Here is a 16,423-nt window from a genome sequence, read left to right as displayed (position 1 = left end):
GCCCGGCGCGCGCACACACGCACATGCAGACAGCTACTAGCTTCTACTCCAGCTCCCCAGTAATCACACACAAACAGAACTCGCAGTCGCCTTCCCGCCCACACTTTCCTCACCGCGTGAGGGGTGGAACCAGGCGCCCTTAACTTTCCCACCACTGAACCCCGTGCGGAGCCAAAGGCAGTTACGGGGTGAGCCTAAAGGCAGCTATGGGGTGAGGCCTGGAGAGGAGGTGGGCCCCAAGTCCCTCCCCTGGGAGGCCCTGCCTGGGACCTCCACTGCTCTCCCAGTCGCCTTGGAGTTGGGGGCGGTGGCGAATAGCGGCCATCCTCTCCAGGTCCGGAGCTGGCACCCAGGGACCGACATTGCCATCTAGCGGTGCGCACACGCCTGGGCGGCGGTTGCTCACCTCCCCAGTTTTCGGGCGGGCCTGCGTCCCAGAGAAACGCTCCAGAGGAGGGTGCAGTCAGAACGTCTGCGTGTGACCCCCCAGGGGTCCAGAAAGATAGTTTGGGTGGGGAACAGGGAGAGTGCCTTGCCGTGTCTGCAGCTGGCAGCTTCCCCCAGAGGGCCCAGAGAGGGACTAAACCCTTGGCCAACTGATTGGAGACTAGCTGTACAGATGGAGACAAGAGGTCTCTTTTCTTCTGGGAAAGCTAAGTGTGGGAGCTGGCAGGGAATGAGAAGGGGCCCTACTCAGGCCTCCCCTGACCCACCCCTAGTGGTGTGGTTTTGAGGAGGGGAGAGCAGAGGCGGGAAATCAACTCTAGAGGAAGTAGCACCTTGCAGTTAAGAAGGTGGCTCCTGGGTTCTATTGGTGCCCCCCCCTGCCCCTGCTTACACGCTGGGTGACTTTAGGCAAGTTAATTAACATTATCCTCATCTGTAAGAAGATACTTACTTCAGTAAGATGAGGATACTTACAGCACCTGCCTTTTCAGGCTGCTGTAGGAATTAAACCCGATAATCTGTATAAAAAGCTCAGAGGGATTCCTGACTCATAATTAACATTCAATAAACAAGAGCGATTATGTTTTTCGTATTTGGTACCTCGAGCCCCATTCTGATCTCACTGGCCTGTGTCCTGACCCTGGGAGGCTAGAACGAGGGTTTCCTTGGGGCTGGCTGACGGGTCACTCCTGCCCACCCTGTGCCTACGGGCAGGTGCCTGGGAAGGACAGCCTCTCCATGCTGGGTGCCTCTGCCCTCCCGCCCCTCTTCAGAGGGTGGTGCCTGAGGTTCCATTTTGGAGTCTCTCAGCACTGAAAAGGGCTGTCAGAGACCCCCCGCCCCCCAGGAGAGGGCAGTATCTGGTCTTTGCCCTTGATTGCTCTGTGACCTTGGGGGTGGCACCACCCCTCTGTGAGCCTCTCCTGTGAACCAAGGATTTGGGCATGAGAACTGAATCTACCAGGCCAGGAGGCTGGGTCTGCATCTGCGTCTAGTGTCTGCATCTGCATCTGTGATGGTGGCTTAAGGGGACTGAAACCAGGCTTGGAGAGGGGGTGTCACCCTGGCACCTGGCTCCAGCGTCCAGTGCACGTTAATGCTGGAGATGGACTTGAGTTGCTGACCCCCACTGCTGCCGGGAGGGAGGCCGCCCCGGGACAGGCATCCTCTCTGTTTTGCAGATGAGAAAGAGAGGAGCAGGAAGGTGAGGTGGCTTGTGCAAGGCCACATGGCTAAGAGCCCGCTGGACGTGGAGCCTGGGCTGTGGGGCGCATGCTCCTTCCTGCACACCCCACTGTCTCTCCTCTGCTTCTCTCACACAGACGCACAGAACTGCATATACGGCGGGGAGCTGTGGGGCTGGCATGGCTGTGATGGGCCCGTGTGCGTGTGTAATGGTGCGCGTGTTGGCGGGTGTGAAGGAGGCTGGGCTGAGCGGCTGCCCTGGCACGGTGCCCTGGGCGTGGGCCTCCCTCACACGCAGGGGAGAGGAAGAGGGGAAGGAGACGTGACGAGGCTCTGGGGAGGAGCCTCGTGCTTGGAGGACCCCAGCTGGGGCGCCGTGGTGTGTACCGGTGGGCCGAGGGATACCCTCGGGGCTGGCCACAGGCTCCCCTGCTGCAGCCCCTCTCTTCCCTCTGGGACACTCGCTCACCCTTTGGGTTCCCTGTCAGGCCTTGGGGAGGGCACTGGCCCCTGGGAAGCCGTGTGTGTCTTTCCTCAGCTGATGGGCCCTTTAGGCTTCTGATTCTTCACAGGTCTTAGCCCCTGGCTTCTGACAGACCCCAGCTACGCTTGCACTGCATCCCCATGCCCTGGGGACGGGGGAGGCCTCCGGGAGGGGATGCCACAGTGGCACTTTCCTCCTCCTCCTTCTTGGATTTCTGGTTCCATGTCACCTCTTCTGGTCCTCTGGGAAGACTTCCCCAAGGTGGGATCAATGGCTCTTGTGGCTCTTTGGGCCTCCCTCTACCAGAACCCTTAGCTCTGGGACAGCAACATGAGATCAAGGAGCTGTGGAACCTCGGGCAGTTTATTTAACATCTCCGTGCCTTACTTTCCTCATCTGTTAGTAAAAAATAACAGTATCCGGGACTTTCCTGGTGGTCCAGTGGTTAAGACTCCTTGCTTCCACTGCAGGGGGCTTGGGTTCATTCCCTGGTTGGGGAACTAAGATCCTGCGTGCCGAGCCACATGCCCCCCCACCACCCCACCAAAAAAAAAAAAAAAAAAAAAAAAAAACACAGTATCTACTTCATAGGTTTGTTATGAGGATGAAAGGAATGAATACTTATAAAAAGTGTAGAAAGTGCCCGGCACTGAGTAGACAATAAATGTTAGCGGGTATATATTCTTGCCTTTGTCCCTAGTGGCTTCTGTAGGGACTGAAGGGCAGGTCCCCGGTAATGTTTGGTTAAGAAATCACCAAACGGGTAAATGAATGAATACCTCTGACCAGAGCCACCTACTGATATCTGGGACCTCTCTTCCCCCGACCCCGCCACCCACACTGGCCTGTCCGTGCCTCACACATGCCTCAGGGCCTTTGCTCATGCCATCGCCCTTGACTAGGCCACTCTCTGCAGCTCTTCTTGTGGCTGCCTCCCCCTCATCATCCAGATCACCTCCTCGGAGAGGCCTTTGCTGATCACCCCTCTGACTCACTCACCATCACCTGCCCTTGTTTTCTTTCCAGCACTTTTTTTTGCTCACATGTTTATATGTCTCCCCTGATAGGGTTGTAAGCTCCGTGAGAGTGGGGGCTGCGTGTGTCTCCTTCACTCTGTAACCCTGGCATAACCCCAGCGCCTACAACAGTGCTTGTACAAGAGTAGGCCCTCAATAAAGGATGAATGACCGAATACAGGAGGAAGGGATGGGACAGGGTTCTCTAAGGACGGAGTTCTGCAGGATGATGATGCTCCACCGTCGCCTTGACTCCGGTGTACCCCACCTCACCCCTCTAGTCCACTTCAGCCATTCACCCCTCTCCTCTCTCCTTCCTCCTCCAGACACTGCCCGCCCACTGCTGCTAACCAAAATGGCAAACTTCACACCGGTCAATGGTAGCTTGGCCAACCAGTCTGTGCGTCTGGTCACGTCAACCCATAACCGCTATGAGACCGTGGAGATGGTGTTCATTGCCACGGTGACAGGCTCACTGAGCCTCGTGACTGTCGTGGGCAACATCCTGGTGATGCTCTCCATCAAAGTCAACAGGCAACTGCAGACGGTCAACAACTACTTCCTCTTCAGCCTGGCATGTGCTGATCTCATCATAGGCGCTTTCTCCATGAACCTCTACACCGTGTACATCATCAAGGGCTACTGGCCTCTGGGTGCCGTGGTGTGTGACCTGTGGCTGGCCCTGGACTATGTGGTGAGCAATGCCTCTGTCATGAACCTGCTCATCATCAGCTTTGACCGGTACTTCTGCGTCACCAAGCCCCTCACCTACCCAGCGCGGCGTACCACCAAGATGGCAGGCCTCATGATTGCCGCTGCCTGGGTCCTGTCCTTTGTGCTCTGGGCACCTGCCATCTTGTTCTGGCAGTTTGTGGTGGGCAAGCGGACGGTGCCGGACAACCAGTGCTTCATCCAGTTTTTGTCCAACCCGGCGGTGACCTTCGGCACGGCCATCGCTGCCTTCTACCTGCCTGTGGTCATCATGACGGTGCTGTACGTCCACATCTCCCTGGCCAGTCGCAGCCGAGTTCACAAGCACCGGCCTGAAGGCCCTAAGGAGAAGAAGGCCAAGACCCTGGCCTTCCTCAAGAGCCCCCTGATGAAGCAGAGTGTCAAGAAACCGCCCCCAGGAGAAGCTTCTCGGGGGGAGCTGCGCAACGGGAAGCTAGAGGAGGCCCCTCCGCCGGTCCTCCCCCCCCCACCACGCCCAGTGGCTGACAAGGACACCTCCAATGAGTCCAGCTCGGGCAGCGCCACGCAGAACACCAAGGAAAGACCACCCACAGAGCTGTCAACCACAGAGGCCACCACGCCCGCCACACCTGCACCTCCCCTGCAGCCACGGACCCTCAATCCGGCCTCCAAATGGTCCAAGATCCAGATTGTGACGAAGCAGACAGGCAACGAGTGTGTGACAGCCATCGAGATTGTGCCTGCCACGCCGGCTGGCATGCGTCCGGCGGCCAATGTGGCCCGTAAGTTTGCCAGCATCGCCCGCAACCAGGTGCGCAAGAAGCGGCAGATGGCAGCCCGGGAGCGCAAGGTGACTCGGACCATCTTTGCCATTCTGCTGGCCTTCATCCTCACGTGGACGCCCTACAATGTCATGGTCCTGGTGAACACCTTCTGCCAGAGCTGCATCCCTGACACCGTGTGGTCCATTGGCTACTGGCTCTGCTACGTCAACAGCACCATCAACCCAGCCTGCTATGCCCTCTGCAACGCCACCTTTAAAAAGACCTTCAGGCACCTGCTGCTATGCCAGTATCGGAACATCGGCACTGCCAGGTAGGCAGGTAGGGATACCACTGGAGGTGCTGGTGTGTGCGCTGGGGACCACGTGTCAGCTGCTGCCAGGGAGAGACGTGGAGGCACTTCTCAGTGTTCATGTTTCCTGAAGAGAACTGATGTTCCCGAGACCCCGTGAGCCTCAGGAAGAGGCTCTGGCTGGATTCAGAGACCAGGTCTCTGCTCAGGCCGAGGAGGATCAGCCCCAGGAAGTGACCAAACTGGACAGTCTGACCCATCGATCTTGTCCTGCCTCAGGGAGCTGGGGAGCACTGGCTTATGTGGGCACCTGCCCCACTGTGACCAGCCAGCGTGGCTGAAAGAACGGACATCTGGAGGGAGCAGAACCCAGCACCCCTCTGGGAGGAGCAAAGGGGCCAATGCTTGGGAAAGGAGGCTCAGGGAGGGAAGGGTCCCCCATCCTGCTGTAATCGGTGCTTTCTGCCCCCCTGTACCCCGCATGTAGGCTCAGCCTCCTCCTCCTGTCTCTCTCTCCAGGGGCAGAAGTCTCCCCTTGCTGCAGCTACTCAGCAGGGTTCTGGTTGGGTGGGCGGGTCAGTGGGTGAGCTGGCTGGAGGCCAGGCAGAAGGGGCTCCGAGCACCCCCTACGGCACTACCCTGGCCACGTTCAGGATGGGCTAGCGGGGAGATCAGGGGTTCACTCAGGAACTGGGGCCTGGCCACCTACCTCGCCAGGCTGAGCTGAGTGGCCCCTGTCATTCTGAAGAGTTGCCCTCCCTCCCCAAGGAGAGGGCTTGGCTCGGGTCACACACAGTGAAGGTGGGACTGTGGTGAGTGGTATTCACGGCTGGCCTCTGCAGCACGAGGGGCGCCCTGGTGGGTCACCAGGGAGAAAACGGGGGTGGACGTGACCCACACACAGGCTTCAGTGACAGTTGGGGCGGGGCTGGTGAGGCAGGCAAGTGACCCCCATCTCTCCTCTCCCAACTGATAGAACCTTCTGGATTGGCAGTGGGCTGGACCAAAAGACCTTTACCTGGGGGAAACTGAGATGGGGGAATCAGTTCTAGTGAGTCTCCTGGGTTCCCTCCCCCAGCCCTGGCCCCTGGAGAAACAGGACTGAGAGGCTCAGGGGACTTGATGGGGGGGCACCCTTCCAGGGGTCAGTAGGGGGCCCTGGAAGAAATTTCCATAACCGTTTTTTCTCCATGAGCTTTGGGGGGCACTCACCGCCAAGTCTTCAACCCCCTGAAAGCTACTGTTCCCTCCAGCCCTCTCTTTCCTCCATTCTCCCACCTCCAACAAATCACCACAGCAAACTTCCTGGGAAGGGGCTTTTATATATTAAAAGAAAGCTTTTATTGGGGGAAAAAAAAAAGACATTTATTTATTTCTTAGTAATGGCATCATTGGGGGAAGAAGAAAAGTGGGTACAGGGGAATCAAATCCCTTTGGGCGAGGCTCAAGCTGCCCAGAATCCCTTGTGCCTCCCCACTTTGGGCACTTGGGGTGGGTGTGGGCAAGTGAAGGGAAGAAGCAGGACATGATTGATAAAGCTAACGAGCAGGCAAAAGGCACTGGTGGGTTACATCCTGGGCCGGTAGAGGGAGGGCGTGGGCCAGGCCTCCGAGTAAAGCCAGGGGCTCCTTGGCATCCAGGCCTGGCCGCTAGTCCTTTCCCTTCCCTTTCTTGGCTGTAAAACAAGAAAGAAAGACCGCATTAGCAGGGTTTGGGTGACCCACTGGAGACCCCCTTCCCCCCAACACAGACATTAGAGAAAAGAAAATTCTGCCCCCTGGTGGTTCTCTATCAGCTAGCCTGGAAGCCCGTGGGACAGGACAGCCACTATGATGCTGGACATTCCTCACTCCCCCCACCCCAGCTTAGACTTTGGGGATCAGAAAACCTTCAAGTTCCCAGTCTCAGTCCTGGTTCCAGCAGCCCTGGACAACAGCCTCAGTCCCCTCACCTGAGAAGTGGGCAGATTCCACTCTGCCCTGTTGGCCTCCAGGGCTGCTGTGAGTCAGGAATGAAGCTAAGGGAAAGAGGGAAGTAAGGACTTTGAAGTCCTTCTCATATAGAAACTGCCCCCACCTGCTGGAAAGATGACAAAGCCAAGCCGTTCCAGTACGATTTCCCTGAATCCCAAGCCAAAGGCTCCAACAGAACAGCTGATTTTGTCCTTACTTGAGCCAGGATTTCAACCTCCCGAGCACCCTCTGAGGGGCCCTCAGTACCGCCCACCTAAGGTGTCTCTACCTACAGGGAAACCCGGTACAGACACGTCAAAATTTCACTGGCCAGGATCCAAAACTTCAGGCTTTACCCACTCCCTTCACAGGTAGGGGCAGCCACCTGTGATGACCCCACCCCTGCCCCCTCTGCTAACCTTTGGCCTTGGCTTTGGTCTTGGGGGTGCAGGGCTTGGTCACACGGATGGTCTCCTGGCACTGGGCATTGTACCGCGCCTTCTTCAGGGTGCCTTGGCGGGCTTTGGTGCCTGTGCCCCCATCACATGCCCCCCAGCTCTCAAACTTGTACTTGCAGTCGGCTGGCGGGAGAGTGCCCGAGTCAGAGCTGGGTGGCCTGTGGCCCACTCCACGGGTCTGTTCAGGTCCCCGTGAGGCTGGGCCCCCTGCCTACCCTCCGCCTGCGCCCCACCTCACCTCCAAACTCCTTCTTCCAGTTACAGGGCACCCGGCACCGGATGCGTTGTGTCTGGGCCCCACAGGTGCCCTCGCGGAAACCCACGCCGCAGTCCTTGCTGCTGGGGGTGCAGGGCCCCCAGATCCACTCCGCGCACTCGCTCCCCGGGCCTCCCTTCTTCACTTTGTCTACAACGCATGGGGAACAGAGCTCAGGACCCGGGCCAGGAGAGACTCACTCGGAGACCCCTTCCTGGAGTCCCGGCCTCGGAACCGAGGCTGCCGGCCTCACCTGCCCGGCTCCAGCCCTCCTTAAACCCCCCACCCTCCGTATCACCTTTCTTTTTGGCCACCGCGGAGGTGAGCGCCAGCAGGGCGAGGAGGGCGAGGAGGAGGAAGCCTCGGCGCTGCATCCTGGGGGTAGAGCACGGGTCAGAGTCCCCACTGGGGGCCGCAGGCGTGAACCTCCCACCCCCTTTCCCCAGTTTCCAGGCCCAAAGGGTCGGGCTGCTACTGCGGTGGCGGCGGACTTGGGGGGCTGGCCCCTCGCCGCCAGCCGGGGCGCACAGCGGGAGGAGTCTCCCCAGGGGCCGCCTGGAGCCCGGGACGCAGCTCAGACCCCCACCCCGCCTCCAGCCCCCAGATCGGCAGCGGCCGAGGGGCCGAAGCCGCCGCGCGCCCTCCGGGGCCCCGTACGCTCACTCGCTCGCTGCCCGCGATGCTTCGCTCCCTCCCGCGCCGGGCCCGTCCCGCTCCGGCCGCCGCGGCCCCTTTTGTCTCCAGAACCGGTCTGAGCCGGTCACATGGGCCCCCGCCCCCTCCCCCCCACCGACGAAGGACCTGCCCCGCCCCTCCCCTCAAACCCGCGCCGCCCCCCGACCCCGGCGTCCCCGCCTCCGCTCCCTCCCCGAGCCCCCCGCGCCTCTACCCCCTCTTCCCGCCGCTCGGCCCCACACCCTCGCCTCGCCTCGCCTCGCCCGGCCGGTGCCCTCCGCTCTCAGACGCCGGGCTCTTCTGGCGTCCCCATCCCAAGCCCCGGGTCTCCGTCCTGTCCCGGCACCCCCTGTCCCCAGCCCCCAGTCTCGCGCTCCCTCGGCCCAGACCCCTGTTTGCCGTCCCCGCCCTCTGCCCCCTCCTCGGGGCCGTCCCCTTTCCCCTCTGGACGCCAGCTTCCCTTCATGGCCACGGAGCCTTAGGTGGAGACCAGGAGGGAGCACGGAGCCCCGGGTGTGTCACAGGTCCCGGCGCGGGGCCCGCGTTCGAGCCTGTGTGCGGCTCTGTCCGTCGAGCCCCGGGTGCAGTGATTAACCCCGTCGAGGCCCCGCTCCGCCTCCCAGGGTCCGCTCGACTCTCAGCGCCCCTTAGATGCTGGGGAAGGAGCGACAGCCCCCGCCTCGGGTCGCTTCACCAGGTCTGCAGTGAGATGCTCTGCTCAGTGTCGGGATGGGGCTCGGACGGGGGACCCCAGAAAAGCGCACGGGTCGGAAGGGCGCGGAGGCCGCTGCGCCTTTCTCCACGCGCAGGTTGGCGGGGCGCGCGGGGGGCGGGGGAGCTGGGGAGGGAGGAGCCCGCAGGCCTGGATTTGGTTAAGATTTAGAGCCGACAGCAGCCGTCTGAGAAATTCCAGACGCGGCGCGGCAGCGGCTGCAAACGCCCACCCCTTCTGAGCCTGGAGGCTCGGGGATCACCTCATCCGATCCCCTAAACAGCGAGAGCAGTTGAGGCCAGGAGGAGGGGGCTTGCCCCAGGCCATAGGGCGACCGGGCGCAAGAAACCAGGCCTCGCCCCCGCTCCACCTCTTTCACTTTCATTGTTATCTTCCCCGCGGGAAGCGGGAAGCGGGAAGCAGGAGGAAATCAGCTCCTCCCCCGGCCACGACCAGCGCGGCAGCCAGGCAGAGGTCAGGTCCCGGGCAGCCCCTCGGACCCCACCCCAAAACGGGAACCAGGATCCCTCGAAATGAGTCTGGGTCTGGGTCGACGGTGTCCAGTCCCCCACCCGGAGGATAACCCAGCAGATCCCACCGCTTCTGGAAGACCTCCCCCACAAAAAAAGAAAAGCGGAAAGGAAAAAAAGTCCACTTTACTGAGTCACACCCAGCTGTAAACATGTCACCGTGAAAGCCCCGCCCCCCGCCCCCCAGGCCACACAGTCGGAGGTGAAATGACTGGGTTTGGGAGGAGGGTCACCGGGTAGGTGCTAAGCAGGGCAGCGGGCAGGCAGATGCAGCAGGCTCCGTGTTTCTGAGAGGAAGCCCTGGGGGCGGGGGTGGGGGGGTGGTGTCAGGGCGGGAGAGGGGCCCAAGCTCCCAGGAGCCTCAGAATGAGGGTCCTAAAGGACGCGAGGGCTTAGGAAGCGTCTTCCTGGGGGCTCCCTCACGGGGCCTCAAGGCCCTCTGCCCTCCGGGCTGTGGGCCCTCAACTCCAGGGCACCACTGCAGGGAAGGTGAGGGCCCCCCCAAGCCCCCCCCAATGGTCTGCCCAGCCCAGTCCAGTTTCCTGGTCCCCTGTGAGCCTCTGGGTTAGGCTGTGGCCTCAGGGGGCCGGGTGAGACCCCCCCACCCCCCACCCCGGCTCCCAGCTCCTCAGAGTCCAGCCCTAGGTCTGGGCAGCTCCTCAGTGAGCAGCACAGGGCTCCTCCCCTGGGGCCTGGGTCTCGGGTGCCTCTGTGGCCATCCGACTGGAATGTGGCAGTGAGGTGGGCGGAGGGGCTGGCCCCCTGGCGGCCCGCCCCTCCTGCTGCGGTCGGCCGGGCCTCACACAGCCGTCTCCTGGTCCTCCCGCTGGATCATCTGCTGGTGCTGCCGGTTCTCCAGGTAGGCGGCCAGTTCCGTGTCCTGAGCCCTCTCAGCCCGCTGCCGGGGAGTGTCGCCCTGGATGGGGGGGGCTGCCATCACCTCAGGGACCTGTCGGCCCCAGCAGGCTTAGAAGACGGGGGCTCTTCCCTCGGTAGCAGCCAACTCTTGCTGGCTCAGGTTCTCGGGGTCTGGACTGTGCTGGCTGAAGGACAGCTTTGACTCCCCACAGGCGGCCCTCCCCCAGACTCCCCTCTCCCCAGGCTGGAGTTTGGGAAAGGGTTGCTTGTGTTTGCGTGGATTCCCTGCCCGCCCTGCTAGTCTGCTCACCTGCTGGTCTGTCTTCATGAGAGAGGCCCCGGCCTCCACGATGTAGTGGCAGATGGTGCGCTGGCCCAGGGCTGCGGCCTGGTGCAGACAGGTCTCCCCGCTGGGGGAACAGGGGCTGGCTGTGGATCCCATCCAGTCCTCTGAGCCCTCCTGTCTCCCGAAGGCCATCAGAAAGGTCAGGAAGTTCAGGGTCCTGGGGCAAGGGGGGGTGGCCCAGAGGATGACAGATGGGGCCAGGAAGGGTTTATGGGCTCTGACAGGACCAAATGGGAGGGGCTAGATAAAGATGGGGCGGTTTCCAGGGTAACTGGGGTAATGCACTGCCCACATACTCACTTTTCCTCCACAGCATCAAGGATCTCTGTGGGGGCTGGAGAAGGGGGAGGGGGAGGTCAGAGAGGCCTGGCAGCCTCTCCCTCCTCCCAGGGGCCCCAGTGGCACAGCTCACCGTGGTCCAGCAGGTAGCGGACCACTTCCTTGCTGCCGGTGCTGACGGCGTGGTGCAGGAGCGTGCGGCTCTGCTCGTCTCGGTGCATGAGGTCACCCCCGGCTCGGTGCAGCTCCTGGAGCTGAGGGCAGGGGGCAGAGCAGGGCTGGGGCTCCTCAGGGCCACCCTCCTTCCAGCCACAGAAATGCCCCCCAACTCACACAGGCCCCAGGCTCCCTAGGGGCCTCTGGGGGTCTTTCTGGAGCGCAGGGGAGACACGATGGGCTTCTCTCACCCCAGGTGCCCCTGGACACCCCGGGAGCACTGACGACCGAGCCTTGGAGCCTGCGGTTCCTCTTAAGGCTCGATCCTTTCTGAGCACCAGGGACAGGCAGAATGAGCTAGGAAGCTCCTATGCAGGGACACCGATTGTGGGCTGGACAGGGATGGGGGGCAGGGCTGACTGGGACAACCCCACAGAGGCCCAGGCGACGACAGATGACCACACCTCAACAGATCAGCTCTTGGCCCAGCCCAGAGGCCCCACTCCCCAGGGCCTGAGGGGGCTGCCAAGGGGAAGAAGCCCGAGCCTGGCACTAGTACCTTACAGAAATCGTTCCTCTTGGCAGCCTCGATCAGCTCTTCACCTGCACAGAACACCTGCCTGTTACTCTCTGGTGCTGGACGCCTAGGCATGTGTTGGTGTGTGAACATACGTCTGAGGCACTATCGTGCAGAGAAGGGGGCCTGTTGGGGCACGTGTGCCAAGGGCTGTGGGCTCACGGCGACTGTGATGTAGCTGTGTTCTTGTGAGGCTGCGTATGGGCTCCACCCCACCCGACCCCACCCCACCGAGCCTCGGTCCTAGGACCAGGGAGGAAGCAGGGGCCCTGCAGGGAGAGGCCTCACCTGTAGGGGGTGCAGCATCCCCTGGCAGTGACCTGCAAGCAGAGCAGGATGAGATGTGGCAGAGCTACGGGTGACATGGCTACAGCACAGGCCCAGCTTGTCGCCCTCCCCAGCCCCAACCGGGGGCGCCCTCTGTCCTTTCAACAGTTTATTGAGTGCCTCCTATGTGTCAAGTGCTGTTCTGGGCACTGGCAATACAGCAGTGAACACGACGGGTGGAGAACTTGCTCTCAGGGAGCTTACATTCTAGTCAGAGGGACAAGTAAACAAATAAATAAGGTATTTTGAAACAGCAGGAAGTGCTACAAAGAATAGGAGACAGGGTAGTGTGATTGAACAGCAACTTCAGGTGGGGCTCCTGGGAGACTCCTCTGAGGAGGAAACACCCAAGCTGAGATATGAATGGAGGGGCAGCTCTGTGTAGATCGGGGAGGCAAGGACAAGTCCAGAGATGGGCAAACTTGTGCTTTAAAGAACCGAGAGGTGAGTGGGGCTGGACTGTGGTGCTGGAGCAGGGAGGGCACTGGTGGGGTCAGAGACCACCAGGCTCAGGCTGTGTGGGATGAAGTGACCAGGTACAGGGGGAGGGCACATTGACCGTAGGGTGAGTGCTGGGGAAGAAGGTTCCAGGCTGTGGGGAGAGAGCAGGAGGCCAGGGGCTCCGTGGTGCGCTCAGACGCGGGCAGGGAGCAGCCAGGGAGGGAGCCCGGGTCTTTGGCCCGCGCAGCAGAGAGGACGGTGGGGTGGAGGGCTGGCAGGCTGGGTTCAGTTTGCTGCCTGTGGGTCAGTGAGGCGGGGCCGGTGGGGACTGCAGGCAGCTGGACGTGCGTCTGGCGCTCAGGGAAGCGGCTGGGGCGGAAGACAGGGCTTGAGGAGCTGCTGGCTTACGGGTGGGATTTAGAGCCAGGGCACTGGCTGAGGCCTGGGACTCACCGGGGCCTGGGTGAGCAGGGCGAGGTGGGGAGAGGGGAAGAGGGGGTTGGGAGGTCGGGTCGGGCAGACGCCCCCAGCAGCTCAGGGTCCAGGATATAAATCTCATCCTGTGCGATCTCGGTCACGTAGTTGAGGTGTTCCTGCGGGTGGGGAGGTCAGGGCCGAGGGTCAGGGCCCTGCAGGGTGGCCGGCGGGGTGGTGAAGGGGCTGCCGGGCCAGGAGACCTGGAGAAGCCTCTGCTGTGAGCAGCAACGCTGACAGGAGGCAGGCGGGCCAGTGGCCCTGCCAGTCCCCTGTCCCCTCCCCCATTCTCCTCTCCTCTCCTGCCACCCAAGCCCAGCCCCTGACCTCCGCACAGCGGGCCCCCCAGCTGGCCAGCCCCTTCCCACTGGTGACCAGGCCTCTGGCCAGAAGTGCCTTTCCTTCCGTGTCTGGATGGATGACAGCTGTGCCGTGAGGGCTGCCCCCACCCCACCCCACCCCAACCTGGCGAGCCCTGTCTGGGCACACGTCAGCACCATCCCTGTGCACGGCCCAACCGTGGACACTATGGGACGCAAGGATGGCTGTGCCCGGCTGTGGAGGGTGGCCTAGCAGGACAGGGGACACTGGGGCCCCGGAGCTGGCGGCGGACGGAGCAGGACGGCGAGTGCTCACCTGGGCCCTGTCGATTCTGTAGAAGCGGCTAGCAGTGGTGGCTGTGGGCAGAGAGGTGGCTGAGGAAGGGGGCCCTTGTCCAGGCCTAGGTCTTCTGCCGCCCCACCTAGGACCCCGATGGGAGGGGGCAGGACATGGCCCGGGACCACCCTGAGCTGGCCCTTCAGGGCCACTCACCATCCAGGAAGCACCACTTGGGGGAGAGTTTCTGGCACGTCGGAGACTTGGCTCCAGCACCTTCGGGCTCCTGTCGAAACAGAGGCCGGGGCTGGGGGCGACCAGAACCCAGGGCAGGAGGGGCAGCCCGGGCAGGCCCCAGACCTCTCCTCACCTGCCGGAGCCTCTCGATGTGGGCGCGGCACAGCTCCAGGTCGCTGTCTCCCGGGACCACCACGGTGCCCAACGGCACGGCTGGAGAACAGAGCAGCCGTCAGCAGCCGGCCGCCCCCCACCGCCCTGCCCTCAGGGGACCCAGCGCTCCTCGGCGCCCCCAGCCCCCCCAGCCCCGTTCGCCACTCACAGGCCTCTTTGAGCTGCTCCTTGTCATAGTGCAAGGCCTCGTAGTCGTGCATGCTGACCCTGCTCACCTGGATCCGCAGCTGCTCCGGCACCGGCTGCTGGCTGCGGGTGGGGCGACCACACAGCACTCGGCGAGGGCTCTGCTGGGCTGCCCGCCCCCGCCAGGCACCGAGCCACGTGCCCCACCCAGCTGCCCCGGGGGACTGTGAGCCTCCTTTCCAGATGGGGATACCGAGGCTGGGGAGGGGCATACTCGCTGTGCAGGGGGGCGCTGCTCCGCCGCTTGGCCTTCTGCACCATGGTGGCCTGGTTGCGCAGGGAGATGCGGATGCGTGAGGCTGCGAGCTTGCAGGGCTCACCATCCACCTGCACTGGGATGGCCTTGGACGTGGTGAGCAGCACCTCTCGGCACTGTGTCAGCCGCTCGCCGTGCCCGCCCACCTGCAGTGCTGCCTGTGGGCGCGAGAGGCTCAGGTCAGGGGCCAGGGGGTGGCAGGACCTCAAGCTCCGCTTTTCCCAGGGATGCTCTGGCCAAAGTGAGAGCGACCCCCCGCCCCGTGGAGAGCAGACGGAGGGTGAGACCTCAGCCAGAGAAGGAGGTGAGGGTCAGCTCTCCTGTCCTGGCCAGTGAAGGAAGTTTAGTGACCGCCCCCCCCCCTTCCATCTCAGGGCCAGGCTCCCGGGCACTGTGGGGACAGGGCCGGGGCAAGGCAGGGCCGGGGCTCTAGACAGGCCCCGTGCTGGCCCACTCACCAGGGATGTCATGGTAAAGCCAATAACCTCGAGGTAGCCATCATCGTGCCGCTGGGGCTCGAAGTCATGGTGCTCCCCAGGGTGGCCCCAGGGCATGGTGCCCGCACAGTACCTGGAGGGGAGGGCGCCACAATGGGCTTCAGAGGACGGGCGTGCAGGACAGAGGCCGCAGGGCCCACACAGAGCCCGTCCCTCCTCACCTGGGGATGTTCAGGAAAACAATGCACTGGGGTTTCAGGTCCTGAATCTTGGGGGTCAGGTCGGTCCCGTCACACTGGAGGCGGGAACGGCGGAGGGTGTAGAGAGTATACGTACCCAGGTGGTCTCCCTCCCGCTGGGCCTGCCCACCCTGCCTGCCAGCATGGCCCACTCACCACCACGCGGATGTGCTTGGCCAAGTCCTTGGAGCTGCCCATCAGGAAGTCGGAGAAGGCTGTCTGTGGGAGACAGAGGGCGTCACCATCTGGTGACAGGTCATTTCCTTCACCGCTGCCACGCAGGGGTCCTGTGGCCTGGTAGACACAGGTGGGCAGGGGGCACAGGGGGGTAGAACAGGTGGGCATGGGAATGGTGGGGCGTAGCTGGCAGACCCCAGACTCACCCCGGCGTAGAACATCTTATTCCGAAAGCGGCTGTTGAATTTCTCTGGGTTGGCCTCTGGGTGGTGACAAGAAATAGGGGACAGTCAGTTGTTCTGAGCCTGCTGGGGCTTCCCAGGCTGGGGTCAAGAGGGACGGTTGAGAACGAATGCCTTTTACTGGGAAGGGCAAGGTCTGGTCCTCTCGGGGACCCCCTCCTGTATCCCTCCCTCCCCAGCCTCCCCAGGCCTCCTCAGCAAAAGTTTGCTAACCTCGAGACTCGTGAAACTCCAGGGTGACGTGGGCATCAAAGCCCAGGCTGAAGTAGTTGTTGAAGACATCCAGCGGCAGCTGGAGAAAGGCCAGGGGCAGGCATGAGGGGCCGGCTCAGCCTCCGCGTGTCCAGGCCTTTCCCACACAGCCACGTCCACCAGACAGCTCTGCCCCCAGCCCACCGGCCTCGGCCCTGCCGTCTGAGCTCCCGGGCTAAGTGCCCCGCGCACGAGGGCACCCTGTGCCCTGCTGGCCCTCTCTTCCCACAGCCCTCCCCGCCGATGGGCCGTGCTCTGCAGGAGCCCCACGAGAGCCGGGACTTGGTTTTGCTTGCTGCTGAGAACAGACGGTGCCCGGCAGTAGCAGGTTCTCAGTAAATATGTGCTGAGTGGCTGAGTGACAGCTACCTCATGAGGTGAGTACCGTTACTCCCTCTTCCCGTGAAGAGGCCGAGATCTGGAGACACCAAGAGTCACCCCGGGTCCCAGGATCCCAGACACCCCCGGCCCCACCCCGGGCGACCCACCCGGTCGGTGGCCCCCTCATCTCGCTCCTCAGGCCCCGCCTCGGGGTTGGGCTCAGCACGGAGGTCCCAGCGGTCCAGCTGCACCACGTTGCCCTCCTCTACGTGGGAGAGGATCTTGGACACGGGCTCATCGGTGTAGCCCTGGGGGGAGGCAGGAACTGAGCCCCTCCGGGGTCTGGGCCTTCCCCGCCGCCCCAC

At 62.6% G+C, this 16,423-nt stretch overlaps 3 protein-coding genes across 12 annotated transcripts in view; 1 reads left to right on the top strand and 2 right to left on the bottom strand.

The window, feature by feature from the left end:
• Nucleotides 1-3,462: 3,462 nt before the first annotated feature.
• On the top strand, nucleotides 3,463-4,924 carry CHRM4 (cholinergic receptor muscarinic 4; the record flags this gene model as incomplete). The annotated part of the gene is made up of 1 exon (XM_081239854.1): nucleotides 3,463-4,924. Exon 1 carries the CDS (start codon nucleotides 3,488-3,490, stop codon nucleotides 4,922-4,924), a length of 1,437 nt encoding a protein of 478 aa, XP_081095980.1. The 5' UTR covers nucleotides 3,463-3,487.
• Nucleotides 4,925-6,216: 1,292 nt separating this feature from the next.
• Nucleotides 6,217-9,317, bottom strand: MDK (midkine). 3 transcript variants are annotated; one of them, XM_081239630.1, is made up of 6 exons: nucleotides 8,935-9,317; nucleotides 7,864-7,940; nucleotides 7,548-7,715; nucleotides 7,271-7,432; nucleotides 6,851-6,916; nucleotides 6,217-6,574 (listed from the first exon to the last, which is right to left on the bottom strand). In XM_081239630.1, the coding sequence occupies exons 2-6, from the start codon at nucleotides 7,937-7,939 to the stop codon at nucleotides 6,549-6,551; spliced, it is 498 nt and encodes a 165-aa protein (XP_081095756.1). In that variant the 5' UTR covers nucleotide 7,940; nucleotides 8,935-9,317; the 3' UTR covers nucleotides 6,217-6,548. The 3 variants fall into 3 exon arrangements, with proteins under 3 accessions (XP_081095756.1, XP_081095755.1, XP_081095757.1); XM_081239629.1 differs by lacking the exon at nucleotides 8,935-9,317 and adding an exon at nucleotides 8,229-8,308; XM_081239631.1 differs by lacking the exons at nucleotides 6,851-6,916; nucleotides 8,935-9,317 and adding an exon at nucleotides 8,229-8,308.
• A 276-nt stretch (nucleotides 9,318-9,593) lies between these two features.
• DGKZ (diacylglycerol kinase zeta) overlaps nucleotides 9,594-16,423 on the bottom strand; it is a gene marked incomplete at its 5' end in the record, with an annotated part of 31,697 nt that continues 24,867 nt past the window's right edge. For 4 of the 8 annotated variants that reach the window (XM_081241015.1, XM_081241014.1, XM_081241013.1 and 1 more), the window contains 18 exons: nucleotides 9,594-10,398; nucleotides 10,651-10,750; nucleotides 10,987-11,020; nucleotides 11,099-11,219; nucleotides 11,681-11,724; nucleotides 11,987-12,018; nucleotides 12,920-13,059; nucleotides 13,577-13,617; nucleotides 13,754-13,823; nucleotides 13,908-13,987; nucleotides 14,097-14,197; nucleotides 14,349-14,548; nucleotides 14,849-14,960; nucleotides 15,049-15,122; nucleotides 15,223-15,285; nucleotides 15,450-15,505; nucleotides 15,699-15,777; nucleotides 16,226-16,366. In XM_081241015.1, the coding sequence (XP_081097141.1) occupies nucleotides 10,282-10,398; nucleotides 10,651-10,750; nucleotides 10,987-11,020; nucleotides 11,099-11,219; nucleotides 11,681-11,724; nucleotides 11,987-12,018; nucleotides 12,920-13,059; nucleotides 13,577-13,617; nucleotides 13,754-13,823; nucleotides 13,908-13,987; nucleotides 14,097-14,197; nucleotides 14,349-14,548; nucleotides 14,849-14,960; nucleotides 15,049-15,122; nucleotides 15,223-15,285; nucleotides 15,450-15,505; nucleotides 15,699-15,777; nucleotides 16,226-16,366 (1,605 nt within the window). In that variant the 3' untranslated portion in view covers nucleotides 9,594-10,281. Of the gene's footprint in view, nucleotides 10,399-10,650; nucleotides 10,801-10,986; nucleotides 11,021-11,098; nucleotides 11,220-11,680; nucleotides 11,725-11,986; nucleotides 12,019-12,919; nucleotides 13,060-13,576; nucleotides 13,618-13,753; nucleotides 13,988-14,096; nucleotides 14,198-14,348; nucleotides 14,549-14,848; nucleotides 14,961-15,048; nucleotides 15,123-15,222; nucleotides 15,286-15,449; nucleotides 15,506-15,698; nucleotides 15,778-16,225; nucleotides 16,367-16,423 lie in introns of all 8 variants that reach the window. The other 4 variants (XM_081241011.1, XM_081241012.1, XM_081241008.1 and 1 more) reach the window with 2 other exon arrangements.

The sequence above is a fragment of the Mesoplodon bidens genome (genome assembly GCF_964165515.1).
Source record: "Mesoplodon bidens genome assembly, chromosome: 7".
Lineage (NCBI taxonomy): Eukaryota > Metazoa > Chordata > Mammalia > Artiodactyla > Ziphiidae > Mesoplodon > Mesoplodon bidens.
The sequence above is the reverse complement of the archived record's forward strand: the minus strand, read 5'-3'. Positions and strand labels throughout refer to the sequence as shown.